The sequence below is a fragment of the Myxine glutinosa genome, chromosome 6 (genome assembly GCF_964187855.1).
Source record: "Myxine glutinosa chromosome 6, kmMyxGlut1.1, whole genome shotgun sequence".
NCBI lineage: Eukaryota > Metazoa > Chordata > Myxini > Myxiniformes > Myxinidae > Myxine > Myxine glutinosa.
The window spans coordinates 5,395,175-5,412,671 of NC_136266.1; the positions used below are offsets into that span (position 1 = coordinate 5,395,175).

The following is a 17,497-nucleotide window of genomic DNA, read 5'->3' on the forward strand; positions in this document are numbered from 1 at the left end:
CTTCCATGCACATGTCACTCTAGCAACCGTTGCCGAGTCTGATCCACCTTCTCCATTCAGCATGTCTCCGAGGTCGCAAAATGTTTTCACACCTTCCAGCTTCACGCCGTCTCCAAGATCCAACTCAACATTTCCTCCATCTGCAGCTCCCTCTGTGCACACCTTACATTTGAATGTAGCTGCCACACTGGTTAATGACCCTCTCAGGCCACTACATTTTTGATGAACCCACTCAGCACACATTGTACATTGAATGGAGTTCACTCCGACACCCTTCCTGCACACAGTACAGGGCCACTTCCCAGTTCTTTCCACCTCACCACATGCTTTACCACTTGCCATCACCTTCATCTTTCCTATATTCACCTTCAGACCTTTTGTCTCCATACATTCCTTCCACTTGTTCATCTTTTCCTTCAGTCCATCCATACTTTCCGCAATCAACACCAGATCATCTGCATACAACTCCCACGGTAAACCCTCCTTTACGGTCTGAGCCAGCACCTCCATCACAGCTACAAATAGTAGTGGACTTAGTACCGACCCCTGATGCACTCCCACCTTCACCTCAAACTCACCACTGTTCCCGTCCTTCGTCCTTACAGCTGTGCGCGCTCTTTTGTACATTGCCATCACTACTCTGATCAACCATTCCTCCACTCCTAACTTCCTCATTGCCCATGTCAATACTTTGCGTGGAACCCTGTCGAAGGCTTTCTCCAGATCAACAAACCCAAGAAACAACTTCTTCCTCTTCTCCATGTACTTCTCCTGCAACTGCCTCACAATAAAAAGCGCGTCTGTCGTTCCTCTTCCTGGCATAAATCCAAACTGCATTTCGTCGATCTTCACTTTCTTCCTTATCCTCCTCTCCAACACCCTTTCCAATACCTTCATTCCATGCTCCAATAACTTTATCGCTCGGTACGAGCCACACTCCAGAGGGTCACCTTTCCCCTTGTATAGAGGGACGAGGGTACTCAGTTCCCAATCCACTGGAATGCGACCTGCTTTCACCACCAGATTACAGATCTCTGTCATTCTCTTCACACCCCAACTTCCTGCTGCCTTCAACATATCTCCCAAAACTCCCGTCGGCCCTCCCGCTTTTCTACTCTTCATTGCTTTTATCGCTTCCTCCACTTCCTTCTCAGTTATCTTCTCTGCCGGTCCTAAAACTGGGGTACTCTCTATGTTGCCATCCCATTCATTCTCTGTATTCAACAGCATTTCCATATATCTTTTCCATCTTCCTTTAATTCCATCTGGGTCCACAACGATTTGTCCCACTTCATCCTTCAAGCAACTCACCCCCATCACATCACACCTCTCTTTCGCTGTCTGCTTTGCAATCCTGAATACCGCTCTCTGACCCTCTTCCGAATCCAAGCTTTCTCCGAACATTTTCCTACATGCCTCTTGCGCCTTTGCTACCTCTTTCTTTGGAGCCTTCTTGGATGCCTTGTAACTTTCATGCTCTGCTGTTTCTGCTCCCGTACCCTTCGCCTTCTGCCACTCCTTGAACTTCTTCCTCTTCTCGTCAATCCTCTTTCCAACTTCATCATCCCACCACCATGTTTCCGAGTGCCTCGGTGGTTCTTTTGTCCATCCACATACCTCACCAACGGCTCCCAACAGACTAGCTTTCATTGACATCCAACCACTTTCAAGCTCAACCACATCATCCTCTACCCTACTCAGCCTCTCTTTTAATGCCTCCCTTACTGTCACCTCTTTCAACCTCCACACCTTCATTCTCGGGTGGTACTTCAACCTCCGAACTCTCCTCGCACCTTTCACCCTTATGTCGCAGACAACCAAGTGGTGCTGTGAAACAGCCTCCTCCCCCGGGATCACCTTTGTGTCCCGGAGGTGCCCCCTATCTCGCCTCCCCGCACCATCAGGTAGTCAACGGTTGTCGTCGACCCACCTGACGTGTATGTAACAAGCTTATTATCCTCTTTCTGGAACTGAGTATTACAAATCAACAAATCAGCTCCATCAGCAAATTTGTCTTTGTCTTTGTCTCAGTCTTGAGAGTAGAGAGATATTGTTTCCTGCTCTGAGGGTAGACATGCACTTGTTCCAAGCTTTGCGAAAGGAATGAAGATTACCTTCAGTTGGATTTGCCTTCGAGGAGATGAAGGCAAGTTGTTTCAGGGCAACTGCCTCACCACAAGATTCAGTGTACCATGGACAGGGGGAAGGGTAAGACAACTGAATATGAGATGGGATAAATCTGTGCATGAGAGAGCAATTTACTTTGATGTCAGAGGCAGGATAAGTTGATGTCAGAGGCAGTAGAGATGGGAGACCAATCCAGACGATTGATGGCTGCTTGAAGACCGTGCCAGTTGGCCTGAGTGAAATGCCAGACTCATCGATGCTGAGGATGGCTCTCTGAGAATGGCCAGAGAGATGTCCACTTTAACAAGGACATGATCAGAAGAACCGATTGGAGCAGAAGAAGAGCAGCAGATATTTGCAGGGAAGTTTGTCATAACCAAGTCTAGAAGGGAAGATAGTCCATTGACTGAGATCCGGGTCGGTGAAATTGACAGATTGTATCAGTCCCAATGATTCACAGAAGTCCTTTGCTGAGGAGCCATGGCTGGTGAGAGATGAACCCACACCCAGCCACCTGGCATGATGACAGTTGAAGTCACCACATATGAGGAAGAGAAAGTTGGGATGAGTGGATAGAAGTTGGTCCATGTTGTCAGACAGCGAGATGTAAATGGAGTCATCACTGTTTGGAGGACGGGACAGAACACAAATGAACAAAAGGTGGGAGCGGAGAGGAAGCCGTAGCCAGAGGTACTTCTGGGGGTGGGGTGGAGAGAGGGCAGTGCAAGGAGAGTGAGGAAGAGAGTTTTTGATAAATATAGCAACCCCACCTCCAGGACGAGGCTCAGGTCTATCATACCAGAGGAGGGAGTAACCAGGGAGAGATATTAAGGAATCAGAGACATCTTGAAGGAGGAAAGTTTCTGTTAAGCAGATTAAGCCTGGTTTGTCAGAAGTAACCTGTATGGAGAGATCAGTCAGGTTTGAGCGAAGGCCCCGGATGTTTGAGGTCCATAGGAAGAGGAGGAGGAGGTAGGCAGAGCTGTTGATAGTGTGTTGGAGATTTCAGAAGAGCTAGGAGAAAGTGAAGGATGAGGACAAAAGGTTTGATGGTGATTGGATGTGGCACAGTGAGGTGTTATTTGAGAGGGGCAGACCGAGGAAGAAGGTTGGAGGAGGGGGTGGTATGAATTGGAAGGGAGAGGAAGCGGGGAGGAGGCCGCTTTGAGTAGGAGGGGTGAGAGGGGAGAATTGGAGAAAAATGGAGGGTGGGGAGATTTGAAGGGGAGGGGGGAGTTTTGAAGGGGAGGGGCAAGGGGGGAATTTAGGAGGGGAGGGGGGGGGAGTTTAGGAGGGGAGGGGTGAGTTTGGATTTTAGAAAGTGTTGGACGATTAATGGAAAACAAACATTTATTGCAAATTGAATTTCTTGTGTTTTTCAAGTCAGAGATCCGTTTGAAAACATTGGAGGAGGGGTGGGAAATGCAGGTGATTTTAGGGAATGTAGGAAGGAAGAACTGTAAGAGATTGAATTTTTATTTGAAATGGAGTGATTTTGTGAGCAAATCAAAGACAACCTTTTAAAGAAGGAGAAGAAAAGTGTGTTAAAATATACAACAGAATACAGCACTGCAGGGGAAAGTTTAAACATTTTTAAATGAAAACCTGAAAACTAGAGAGCAGAGAGATATGAAGGATATGAAGGCTGGAGAGGATTGAGATATGAAGGAAGGAGAGAAAACGGGTGGGGCGAAACACGTGGTTGGGGGAGGGGAAGTCGTTGTATTGGGGACACACACACCCAATTACATTTTTACTGTGAGTAAACACAGATGTAATTCTGACAACTCCTCAACAAAAAAGCCTCAGCTTTCCCCTGCCATATCTGTCTCATCTTTACTCTTCCCCTGTCCCCCCTCCCACCCCAACTCCAACGTCTCACACACTCAAGCCTTCAAACGCCCTGCCCCATCCCCATATCCCATCGCCCATCGAAAGTCCTCAACATCCCTCCCCTTTACCTTCCAAATTTGCCCATTTTTTTCTCTTGCCCTCCTCCATCTCATAAAAGCAAACGGGCATTCCCACCTCAAAGCAGCGGAACATGTTACGTTTTCAGCTTTCCTGTCATGTTATCACCGACTTCGCAGAAATCTGTCGACAGTCACCTGTTCAACTCCTAATTTTGAGAAAGTAGCAAACCTGCATTACCTCTGCAGTAAAAGTGCTGCTTGAGTGAAAAGGTAATTTTCTTTATTGTAATTTTCTAACAGCTCGGTGGGTTCTCAAGGGTAATTATAAAGGGTTCCTAAATTGGCGGCAGTTCCTAAACAGGCGAACTGTCCAACCAATGAGAGGAACTCCTTTTTTGTATATATACACAAAGAATTAAGTTAAGCACCCCCCCCCCGTTTTTTTACAACCTCGCACATTACAAGTTTGTTGTCGTCATAACAGTGTAATATACCCATGATATTGCTATATTTTCTGGAGAAGTGATATTATGGTCACATAAAAACATAACAATCATGCCGTTTTCAATATTTTATTCTGAATAATTTAAGGTGAAATTTTTTGGGAATTTTAGGCATATTTTCACCTCAATTTAAGTATGGAGCTATAGGTCCATCACGGACAGTGTGGATGACGTTTATGTTTTCTAACGTACAGTCATTGTTCTGAGAAGACCTCTAGCGATCTTTGCGTCAATAACGTGTGTAGGACCCACGTGATCGGATCACTGACTCAACCCTACGTCTCATAGACCCTGTAAGCCGTCGTATGCGTTGCTGTGGCAGGTTGTTCCATTCCCAATGTAATGCACGTTCCAATTCATCCAGATTGGCTATTGGAGGGACCATCTTCGCAATTTGTCGTCCCAACATGTCCCAAACGTGCTCGAGCGGGTTCAACCTGCCACAGCAACGCATACGACGGCTTACAGGGTCTATGAGACGTAGGGTTGAGTCAGTGATCCGATCACGTGGGTCCTACACACGTTATTGACGCAAAGATCGCTAGAGGTCTTCTCAGAACAATGACTGTACGTTAGAAAACATAAACGTCATCCACACTGTCCGTGATGGACCTATAGCTCCATACTTAAATTGAGGTGAAAATATGCCTAAAATTCCCAAAAAATTTCACCTTAAATTATTCAGAATAAAATATTGAAAACGGCATGATTGTTATGTTTTTATGTGACCATAATATCACTTCTCCAGAAAATATAGCAATATCATGGGTATATTACACTGTTTTGACGACAACAAACTTGTAATGTGCGAGGTTGTAAAAAAACGGGGGGGGGGGTGCTTAACTTAATTCTTTGTGTATAGATGATCTATCATAAATGCGGAGCACTGGGAAGGTTCTTTGAACTGAATTGCTTTTTATGTTTTACCTCCATTATTCATAAATTTCCGAATGTGCTTAGTGCTGGCAGCCTTTGCACACTGCTTTTATCTCCATGTACCATGTTTATTTACAGGGCTATGTAAGAAAGTGTTTGCACTGGAGGCCACACAGGAAGCAATGCAATGGGAAAAGCAGCAGCTGGAAGAGGAGTTTGGGCAGAAAAGAGCAAAGTTCAAGGATATGTACGTGGTCAAGGAAGGTAATCGATCCCCTTGTGCTAGTTCAACAGAAAACAGACTTTTTGCAACGCAGGCCGCATTTTCCATTGAATCATCATGTAACTTTGTTTAAGAATTATCCATGGGTAGGCGCTCTAGTATTGAAAGTTTTGTGTCAATCACTGGAGCGGTTGCGGAGAAAACGAATTTAAAAGTGAACTACAACGGCACTCGGCAGAATGCATGCCTCCGCCAGGATGAGCAGTTTATGTTTTGTATTCCACTGATGGGTTGGATCTGTATCCGGACCTGAACCAGAATCTAATCGGCTTGTTCTCATCACCGAACCAACATGATCAGAGGTTAGGTGATGATAGTCAGTTTTGTTATAATCTGTGCACAAACCTTTTGAAAGGTTGTTTTGGGCCCTATCTCTCAATGGTGAAGAATCGCTTTTAAAAATCCTCGTAACTGGATCCGGATCTTCACCACAATCAAATTAATTCGTCCTTTTCGCACACCCAAACCTCTCCACCAATTTTCCTCCGAATCCATCCAAAACTTTTTCGAAATTATCCTGTTTACAGATAGACAAAGAGACAGGTGTAAAGACAAAACCTCCATCCACCTTCGGTGGCGGACGTAATAAAGGTGGAAGGGAAAAAAAGTGAGGGCCTCGGCCGACAATCCACAACATAGTCAGGGATTATTGGACGCCTGTTACTAGTTAATTTATTTAAACCATTTCTATCTATTTCAGTTTACCTTGGAATGTTTAGTGTAATTGTATCATTTTTATCACCAGACTTTTTTTGTGACTGTTGCGTTAATGTCTGTTCTCCAGGAGATTGGAGTATCTATGATCATTGGTAACGATGGACAAACAGGGAATGCTTTTGTGTGCGAGCTGAGGATGAAAAATGTTTGTTGACCTTCCATTAAAAACAACCGAGAAGGTTTCTTATCAAGCTTCAAATATCCTTGCTGTAAACCCCTGCGGTGGTGTCTGCACTGTACTGTTACAGTGCCGGGGTTTAGGTGTTACCACGCGGAGGTTCCTCGGACCCATTCCCTGACCTCTGGACCAGAGGCCACCAGCCATGAATAACTCCGCAGTCCGGCGGGTTGCTACCCAATCATGGACGCTGATTGAAACCACCAAACCGAGCAGAGTTCTCGCTCCTTTATAAACACGTTAACTTACCAGTGGTTTGGTCTTCTAAATTGGGGACTGGACGCTTTGCACTTACTTTATTATTACGTATGGCCGAACGAAACCGTAAAGTACTTACGAGCTAATCCCAGGTAATCTCGGAGCCAATCGGTGGGGCAGAACTTCCTGTCTTTCTATTCTTCCATGCTAAATCGAGCCAATCGATAGAACGGGACGTCACAAGCAGGAACCCATTTAACAGAATCAAGAAACATGTATTTACAAGCACAATAATCAGTATGCAAAGGCCCATATTCGCAGTACAGTAAATCATTCAGAACAGGCACAAAAGATCAGATCCTTTCACGTACCACTTATCCCCCTTAGACAATCGTACTTGAACAACTACACGTAGGACATGGCGCAAGTAATTTTGAGGAAATTGTGAGAAGAAGCGAGGTGTGCAGAGCAGGGCGTGTTGGCGGCCCCTGACCCACTGCGGGCACACATCGACGGATGTGTGCCAATCCTGGTACAAACTAGATGGTATTCATAGAATACTTACCCAGCGCAGTCGACTTGTTGCGAGCCAACTCTTCTGTTTTAGAACTTTTTTTTTTCTTTAATGCAATATGGCTGCCAGACCACGTGAGCGATGACATCATAAATTTATATTCTCTAAATTATTGTTGCATAGATCACGCTCAATAAATTTCAAACTGATCAGACTAAGCGTTGTCCCTGTCGAATTATGACGTCATAATTATGGCACCAATGATGTCATCGTTAACAACACCTATTCCCCATATGGAGGTCTTTACAATGAGCAATGTTTAAATTTTTTCCATGCAGCGGTTTTGGAGATATAGAGGTGCAACATTTTTGGGTTTTTCCAAGATGGCGCCTGTACCACATGACCTATGACGTCATGTTTATCATTAAAATATTGCACAGGAGGAGGTGCTCCTATGGTGAAAATTTCGTGTGCATCGAACCAACAGTTGCAGAGGAAAAGTTTTTGTCCATACTGATCAGATCAAGCGTTGTACTTGTCGAATTATGACGTCATAATATAGGGACCGTTGACATCATCATTAGCATATCGTATTACCCATGGGGAGTTAATTTTAATTTAAAATATGCAGACACGCTTGTACGCAACCGATCGCCTAACCCTGTTTTTCAATTCGCGAGCGCAGGGTAATAACAAAACAAGAATTGGAGGCAATTAATTACGCTCAGGTAATGGGACCTTCTCAAAAACATTGCCTCAAAACAGGGAACCATGATTGTCATGGGGCCCGCAGGGCTAACCCCCGCTTTAGCGGGGGAAAATGGCCTTAAAACGATCATTCATTTCATTCAATGGGACCTTCTCAAATATCCTTCGCATTGGACTGAGTCACCCAAATGAACCCCAGACCCATCGTGATCCCGTTCCATTGTGATTTGGATGTTAGTGCACAATTTGGATGGAGAGAGGATTTATCATCGTCGGCACTAATTATGGATGCGTTTGAGGTTTTCTCCAAATGTGATGCAATGCTTCCACGTGCATTTGTCATCACTACATGCCAACCCCTTCACACACATAGTTTTTCACACGATTCTCGCTTTGCTGATACTTGTTAAAACTGAATATTAAATATTTCTTTCTTTATTTGTGTGCACTCTAGCGGAGCTTTTGAAAAGCCAGATGGAACTCCAGAGTACCTGTGACCATGTGTTGATCCTGGAATCGCAGCTGATAGAAGCACGTGCTGAGCTGGAGGACATCAAGGCCGTGGCCACAGTGACTGAGAGCACAAAACAGGAGACCATGGATGAAATCCGACGCCAGTGGCAGGAGGAGATTGCCTCACTTCAGGCGGCTATGAAGGGTCCGTTGGCATTCCCTTTCTTGTGCAGTCATTTCTTGCTGCTTGTTTTATCCATTAGAAATGAAGGAAGCAAACATGATGTTGTTCAGATGTCAACAATTAGCTTAAGGGGTTGTGGACAAATTACTTATGGATGGTTAAAATTGAGAATATAATTTATTTGGGAAAATAAAAAAAGGTGTGATTGGGAGAAAATGAAAGGGGTGGGGAATTATGGAGCATGTGGAGGAAGAGGTTTGAGAATAAAACAAAGGAAGGTGGGAGGATATATACATGCCATGCTGGACGTGACTTTGAGGGAGTAAACTTTATGCAAGGATCCTTCTTACTGGTGCGCGTCTGACAGGGGCAAATGCACCAGGAAAATGGGCGAAGGTCCACCCACCACACAAACCAAAGAAACAACTGTCTGGGGAGTCCCCCCCTCCCTCCAACCCCTCTGGGGGCACACATACCAAAACCACAACACCATGTACTGAGTATGTAGCTCAGTATTGCTTCTTATTTAAATTTTCAGCAACTGCCTCTTTGTCCGTCAAACCCTAACTGCTTGTCAACAGTTTCAATAGAAATCCATATCTAACGGTCCACTGAAACCTTCAGATAGGCTTAAACATGTTTAAAGAAGGCTGAAATGTGGAAAAATGACATTTTGGGTGGAATCAGATTCCAGTGATTTTCACAAGTTTCCGCTTCTAGGATTCCTTAACATCATACATAATGTGATTGAGGACATATTCGGGAGTATAAAACAGCAGAGATACTTTTTGTTGCAGTTTGTTCAGGGTTGATCAAAGATTATTTTTTTTAAATGCCGGTACAATAATCCAGTCATAGAAATTTCACATCGGGATGATGATTGGTATGACGTTTCAGACATGTGAAAGACCCAGGTTTCCATACTCTAATTTTGCTTCCAGAGACCTTGCGGGATTATGAGATGCAGTTTCGGAACAAGTTGGAGGCCGATCGAGGGCGTCACGAGTGTGAAATGGAGGAACTGAGGAGGCGACTCGCCGAGAATGGGCTCGAGGGAAATTTGGAGGTCGACATGAGAAAGGTCTCACCACACAAACGCATGAAAACTTCAATCCGTGAGCTACTTCTCCCCTCCAGTCTCCCTTCTTTACATGCCCCCTCTATGTGGTTGCACCTACTAGGCCCAGGAAGATGCTGAAAAACTGAGATCTGTGGTCATGCCCATGGAACAGGAAATCAGCAACTTAAAAGGTCGCCTGGCTACCGCCCAGGAGCACGTACAGCAGCTGGAAGAGGCACGAGCGGTGGTTAAGGGGAGCGGATCGTTGGGGGTTTGATGATACGTGGGTGGTGGAAGGTTTATTTGGTACAGTTTTGTCACTTGGTGATTTATCAATGTTGCAAGCACTCTACTGAACCACTATGGTCTGTGAATAAATGGCTTTCGTATTTGGGATCGTGGCACCTTATGAACAATTATTGGTAATGGCTTTGCATGTGTTTGTGGTTGGCAGGTTGCAGGATCTGCAGCTGAAGATGCAGAATGTGAGGATGAGGTTGAAAACAAGGTAATCCTTAAGTTTGGTTGTTTATCCGTTTTTTTCTCATTGTCGCGTATTCATGTCCAAGCAGCATTGCTGTCATGCGTGCCGGTGTAATAATCCCGTAGGTTTCACATTATGTCGATCAACGTTATTTGTTATAAGCAAATGTGTGTTATTAATTAATGGATGTAATCGACTGGGATGTCGGATGTAGTATGCCAAGTACCGTGGGAAGTGAGGAGAAGCTGACGTTTTGGAGGTTCAAAGGGATTAATGCTCAGAACATCGGCTTCTCATTGCTTCCCACAGCGGTTAGCATACCTCGATCGACTTCCTGTTGATTTCATCCATCGTCATACCTGTCCGCCGATGAAAATCGACACTAGCCTTCGCCCGCAAGACTAGTTCTTCATTTTACTATTGTATACTTTTACAAGTCACTGAAATGAAACTTGCGTGTTTAACTCTTTTATAAAGTTTAACTTTTGTTATTCCCATTGCAGGTGAAAGAACTTAATAAGTACTTGGATACCGAGAAGGCATGCCGTACGGATCTTGAGATGTTTGTCGCGGTTCTCAATACCCAGAAGGCCGTTCTGCAGGAAGATGCCGAAAGACTTCGTCGAGAACTACATGAGGGTGAGCTGTTCCATGACCGCCGAGGATGAAGTGACTCCATGTTTTTGGGGGGGTTTTTTTATTCTTCTTCTCTCGTTAAAGTTTTTGCGGTATATTTTGGGAATCTCTCGAAGCAAAGTTTTTGCCGTCAGTTTTCACCGACCCTCCTCTTACACGTGACGTTGCTGCCCTCGCAGTGTGCAGGCTCCTGGAGCACGAGAAGCAGAAACATGGGCAGCTGCAACAAACGTGGCGTCGAGCTAACGACCAGTTCCTGGAGAACCAGCGGCTGGTGGTTCAGGATTTGAACCGGCTGCGTTCCGTACTTACAGCCTCACAGCTGCGGCAGCTCGAACAGATGTGGCGCCGTGAGCAGGTGTGTGTGTGCTCGTATCGCTTGTGGAGTGAGTACTAGTGGCGTAAGCCATTGGGACATGAGAGTATTGTGAGATGCCAGAGAAAAGTACCGCAACAAAGAAGTAGTGGATGCAAGAATGGTGAACAAAGAATGTTATTGTTACCTCCGCCACCGATGTTAGATTGAGGTTATGTTTTCCCGTCTGTCTGTTTGTTACTCGAGAAAATCAAAGATTTTCAAGTATATTGGTTGCTCTTGTTCTTTATTCTGTCTGTTTGTCTGTCTGTATGTCTGTCTGTACGTCAGTCGCCTACAGATCACAATTTTCAACCCATCTTCACGAAACTTCACCAAATGGTAGAGTTGGTCATAAGCAAGAAGCCTATTGTTTTTGGGGTCAAAAGGTCTAAAGGTCAACCTAGGCCAAAGGTCACCAACTTTGGCAAATTTCTAAAATCCTCAATTTTCATCCGATTGCCTTGAAATTTGAAGAGGACTTGCATAGCTGGTCACTGAATTCAACCACCAATTATATTTTAGGTCAACATAGGCCAAAACGTCAACATTGGCCAAATTTCTAAAATCACCAATTTTCATCCGATTGACTTGAAATTTGAAGAGGACTTGCATATCTGGTCACTGAATTCAACCACCAATTATATTTTAGGTCAACCTAGGCCAACAACTTATTTTAGGGATTTCGCAAGTATCGTGCTGTGCACGACATATTTCTTGTTACTTGCCGGAAAATATTCCGGCAAGTATGTTGATCTGTTCATTTGTTTGTCTGTCTGTCTGTCTGTTTGTCTGTTTGTCTGTCTGTCTGCTTGCAGCACTACTTCTACACCGTTGCACGTAGAATCGCCAAACTTTGCACACGTATTTGTCTTGCCCTGGAATAGACTCTGCCCAATTTATGACGTCATCGGTCACGTGGTTCGGCCGCCATCTTGGAAAAACCGAAAAACTTTGCACCTCTATATCTCAGAAAGTACTGAACAGACAAAATTGAGACATGGCTCATTGTAAAGAACTCTCCATGGGGAATAAGATATGTTAATGATGTCGTCATCAGTCACGTGGTTCGGCCGCCATCTTGGAAAAACCGAAAAATTTGCACCTCCATATCTCCGAAAGTGCTGAATAGAAAAAATTGAGACATGGCTCATTGCAAAGAACTTTCCATGCGGAATAAAATATGTTAATGATGACGTCATATGTCACGTGGTTCGGCCGCCATCTTGGAAAAACGGAAAAACTTTGCACCTCCATATCTCCGAAAGTGCTGAATAGAAAAAATTGAGACATGGCTCATTGTAAAGAACTTTCCATGGGGAATAAAATATATTAATAATGACGTCATAGGTCACGTGGTTCGGCCGCCATCTTGGAAAAACCGAAAAACCTAGCACCTCCATATCTCCGAAAGTGCTGAATAGAAAAAATTGAGACATGGCTCATTGTAAAGAACTCTCCATGGGGAATAAAATATGTTAATGATGACGTCATCGGTCACGTGGTTCAGCCGCCATATTTGTCCTAAATGGCCGATAAAAAAGTAAACTGGCAAGTCCTCGGTCTCTGACCGATTTTCTGTCTGTCTGTCTCTGTCTGTTTGTCTGTCTGTTCGCAGTACTACGTCTACACCGTTGCACGTAGAATCGCCAAACTTTACACACATATTTGTTTTGCCCTGGAATAGACTGTGCCCAATTGATGACGTCATCGGTCACGTGATTCGGCCACCATATTTGTCCGAAATGGCCGATAAAAAAGTAAATTCCGGCAAGTCCTCGGTCTCTGACCGATTTTTAATTACTTGCCGGAAAAATTTTTCCGGCAAGTATGTTGATCTGTTCGTTTGTTACTTGCCGGAAAAGATTCCGGCAAGTATGTTGATCTGTTCGTTTGTTACTTGCCGGAAAAGATTCCGGCAAGTATGTTGATCTGTTCGTTTGTTTGTCTGTTTGTCTGTTTGTCTGTTTGTCTGTTTGCAGCACTGCGTCTACACCGTTGCACGTAGAATCGCCAAACTTAGCACACATATTGGTCTTGCCCTCTAATATACTGTGCCCAAATGATGACGTCATCGGTCACGTGGTTCGGCCGCCATCTTGGAAAAACCGAAAAAATTTGCACCTCGATATCTCAAAGTGCTGAACAGAAAAAATTGAGACATGGCTCATTGTGAAGAACTCTCCATGGGGAATAAAAGATGTTAATGATGACGTCATCAGTCGCGTGGTTCGGCCGCCATCTTGGAAAAACCGAAAAAATTTGCACCTCCATATTTCCAAAAGTACTGAACCAAAAAAATTGAGACATGGCTCATTGTAAAGAACTCTCCATGGGGAATCAAATATGTTAATGATGACGTCATCAGTCACGTGGTTCGGCCGCCATCTTGGAAAAACTTTGCACCTCTATATCTCCGAAAGTGCTGAACAGAAAAAATTGAGACATGGCTCATTGTAAAGAACTCTCCATGGGGAATAAAATATGTAAATGATGATGTCATATGTCACGTGGTTCGGCCGCCATCTTGGAAAAACGGCAAAAAATTTGCACCACTATATCTCCAAAAGTGCTGAACAGAAAAAATTGAGACATGGCTCATTGTAAAGAACTCTCCATGGGGAATAAAATTTGTTAATGATGACGTCATATGTCACGTGGTTCGGCCGCCATCTTGGAAAAACCGAAAAACCTAACACCTCCATATCTCTGAAAGTGCTGAATAGAAAAAATTGAGACATGACTCATTGTAAAGAACTCTCCATGGGGAATACAATATGTTAATAATGACGTCATCGGTCACGTGGTTTAGCCGCCATCTTGGAAAAACCTAGCACCTCCATATCTCCGAAAGTGCTGAATAGAAAAAATTGAGACATGGCTCATTGTAATGAACTCTCCATGGGGAATAAAATATGTTAATAATGACGTCATCGGTCACGTGGGTTAGCCGCCATATTGGAAAAACCTAGCACCTCCATATCTCCGAAAGTGCTGAATAGAAAAAATTGAGACATGACTCATTGTAAAGAACTCTCCATGGGGAATAATATATGTTAATGATGACGTCATCGGTCACATGGTTCGGCCGCCATATTTGGCCTAAATGGCCGATAAAAAAGTACATTCCGGCAAGTCCTCGGTCTCTGACCGATTTTTCATTTGTCTGTTTGTCTGTTTGTCTGTCTGTTTGTCTGTCTGTCTGTCTGTTTGCAGCACTGCGTCTACACCGTTGCACGTAGAATCGCCAAACTTTGCACAAATATTGGTCTTGCCCTGGAATAGACTGTGCCCAATTGATGACGTCATCGGTGACGTGGTTCGGCCGCCATCTTGGAAAAACCGAAAAACTTTGCTCCTCAACATCTCCGAAAGTGCTGAATTGAAAAAATTGAGACATGGCTCATTGTAAAGACCTCTCCATGGGGAATAAAACATGTTAATGATGACGTCATCAGTCACGTGGTTCTGCCGCCATCTTGGAAAATCCGAAAAACCTTGCACCTCCATATCTCCAAAAGTGCTGAACAGAAAAAATTGAGACATGGCTCATTGTAAAGAACTCTCCATGTGGAATAAAATATGTTAATGATGACGTCATCGGTCACGTGGTTCGGCCGCCATCTTGGAAAAACCGAAAACTTTGCTCCTCAACATCTCCGAAAGTGCTGAATTGAAAAAATTGAGACGGCTCATTGTAAAGAACTCTCCATGGGGAATAAAATATGTTAATGATGACGTCATATGTCACGTGTTCGGCCGCCATCTTGGAAAAACGGCAAAATTTTGCTCCACTATATCTCCAAAAGTGCTGAACAGAAAAAATTGAGACATGGCTCATTGTAAAGACCTCTCCATGGGGAATAAAACATGTTAATGATGACGTCATCGGTCACGTGGTGCGGCCGCCATCTTGGAAAAACGGAAAAATTTTGCACCTCCATATCTCCGAAAGTGCTGAATAGAAAAAATTGAGACATGGCTCATTGGAAAGAACTCTCCAGGGGGAATAAAATATGTTAATGATGACGTCATCAGTCACGTGGTTCTGCCGCCATCTTGGAAAATCCGAAAAACCTTGCACCTCCATATCTCCGAAAGTGCTGAATAGAAAAAATTGAGACATGGCTCATTGGAAAGAAATCTCCATGGGGAATAAAATATGTTAATGATGACATCATCGGTCACATGGTTCGGCCGCCATCTTGGAAAAACTTTGCACCTCGATATCTCCGAAAGTGCTGAACAGAAAAAATTGAGACATGGCTCATTTTAAAGAACTCTCCATGGGGAATAAAATATGTAAATGATGACGTCATCGGTCACGTGGTTCGGCCGCCATATTTGTCCTAAATGGCCGATTAAAAAAGTACATTCCGGCAAGTCCTCGGTCTCTGACTGATTTTTCATTTGTTACTTGCCGGAAAAGATTCCGGCAAGTATGTTGATCTGTTCGTTTGGCTGTCTGTCTGTTTGCAGTACTACGTCTACACCGTTGCACATAGAATCGCCAAACTTTGCGAACGTATTTGTCTTGCCCTCTAATATACTGTGCCCAAATGATGACGTCATCGGTCACGTGGTTCGGCCGCCATCTTGGAAAAACCGAAAAACATCGCACCTCTATATCTCCGAAAGTGCTGAACAGAAAAAATTGAGACATGGCTCATTGCAAAGAACTCTCCATGGGGAATAAAATATGTTAATGATGACGTCATCGGTCACGTGGTTCGGCCGCCATCTTGGAAAAACCGAAAAACTTTGCACCTCCACATCTCCGAAAGTGCCAAGTAGAAAAAATTGAGACATGGCTCATTGTAAAGAACTCTCCTTGGGGAATAAAATATGTTGATGATGACGTCATCGTTCACGTGTTTCGGCCGCCATATTTGTCCTAAATGGCCGATAAAAAAGTACATTCCGGCAAGTCCTCGGTCTCTGACCGATTTTTCATTTGTTTGTTTGCTTGACTGTGAGCAGGATATCTCAAAAAGTTGTGGACGGCATTGGACGAAATTTGGTGGAGATGTTAGGTGTTTGACAAGGACAAAATGATTACATTTTGGTGAAGCTCCAAATCTGGATCCGGATATGAGAATTATTTTAAAAATTTAAGTGATTCTTCACCATTGAGAGATGAGGCCAAAAATGATATTAAGCAAGATGTATTAAAAGGTTATGGACGAGTTATAACAAAACTAGGTGGATGGAGGATGAGTTGGTTTGGTAACGAGAATAAGCCGATTAGATATTGGTTCAGGTCCGGATCCAGATCTGGCCTATCAGTGGGATACACAACGTAAACTGTTCAGCCTAGCGGAGGTGTGCCCTCTACCGAGTGCAGTTCTAGTCACATAATGTAATGGTTTTTTGAAGATTGCTTAGTGATTCTCTGTGGCCCAAATTCTGGTGACCTGGCTGTTCATATCGCCGGACATGTGGAACCATGCCTCATGCGTAAACAAGGCGCAGGCAAAAACCTGATCCCCTCTCCCTCTGGAATTTTGGAGCCATTGACAGAGGTCCACCGACTTTTCAGTGTCAATGAGTGCAAGTTCATGAAGACCAGGCACTCCATAGGGAAGGAACTTCATTTTATTCCGTGCAGCTCTGCATGTAGAGGTCGGTGAGTCGTACTTGTGATGAGCTTCTGAGCGATTTCCTTGCGGTTCTTTGCAAACAATTGCCAATATCCTGCAATACCACATCTGTCACAACCTTCAGCCAACCACTTACAGACTTGTCTGCAATGCTACCGGTTTCTCGAAACTTTTCAATCATTGCTTTCACACAATTTCGATGAGGCAGTCGTCCTTTGCCAAATTTCTCCTGAAACAAATCCTGCCCCTCAGTAATGTACTTCCCATCGTAGCGAAGAACACGCTGCACCGAAAACACACTTTCCTCCAATTTTAGGATCTTTCTTCATGGGTTGCCTTCGGAATAAACCATTAATATCTGACAAGTCGAAGTGAGTTGTCTCTCATCAGGTGGGTATCTCAGGTGAGTCAATGATACCTGCAAGTAAACGAGCATACATTTAAATTTTAAGATCAACAAACACATGAAACATTTAAGTGTTCGGTTTACTTTTGAAACACCCTGTATATGCACCCTTCCAAGGAAATTAGATGCAGGAGACCTTTAGGCCCATTGAAGCTCATGCAATGGTTGCCAACCTATGCTTGTTTGTCCTTGCTCTATCCTTTTTTAAATGTTGAGCATCAAGCAAGGAAGCGGCACGTACCAAGCAGGTACCCAAAGCGGCACGTACTAAGCGTGTACCCAAAGCGGCACGTACCAAGCAG

The 17,497-nt window shown here is 44.1% G+C and overlaps 1 protein-coding gene across 4 annotated transcripts in view; it reads left to right on the forward strand.

The window, feature by feature from the left end:
- RABEP1 (rabaptin, RAB GTPase binding effector protein 1) overlaps positions 1 to 17,497 on the forward strand; it is a 102,029-nt gene that overhangs the window by 9,899 nt on the left and 74,633 nt on the right. Inside the window, exons 2-8 of one of the 4 annotated variants that reach the window (XM_068119571.2) lie at positions 5,558 to 5,683; positions 8,472 to 8,675; positions 9,596 to 9,735; positions 9,836 to 9,949; positions 10,169 to 10,222; positions 10,702 to 10,837; positions 11,014 to 11,192. In XM_068119571.2, coding sequence (XP_067975672.2) covers positions 5,558 to 5,683; positions 8,472 to 8,675; positions 9,596 to 9,735; positions 9,836 to 9,949; positions 10,169 to 10,222; positions 10,702 to 10,837; positions 11,014 to 11,192 — 953 coding nt within the window. Of the gene's footprint in view, positions 1 to 5,557; positions 5,684 to 8,471; positions 8,676 to 9,595; positions 9,736 to 9,835; positions 9,959 to 10,168; positions 10,223 to 10,701; positions 10,838 to 11,013; positions 11,193 to 17,497 lie in introns of all 4 variants that reach the window. The other 3 variants (XM_068119570.2, XM_078779579.1, XM_068119572.2) reach the window with 3 other exon arrangements.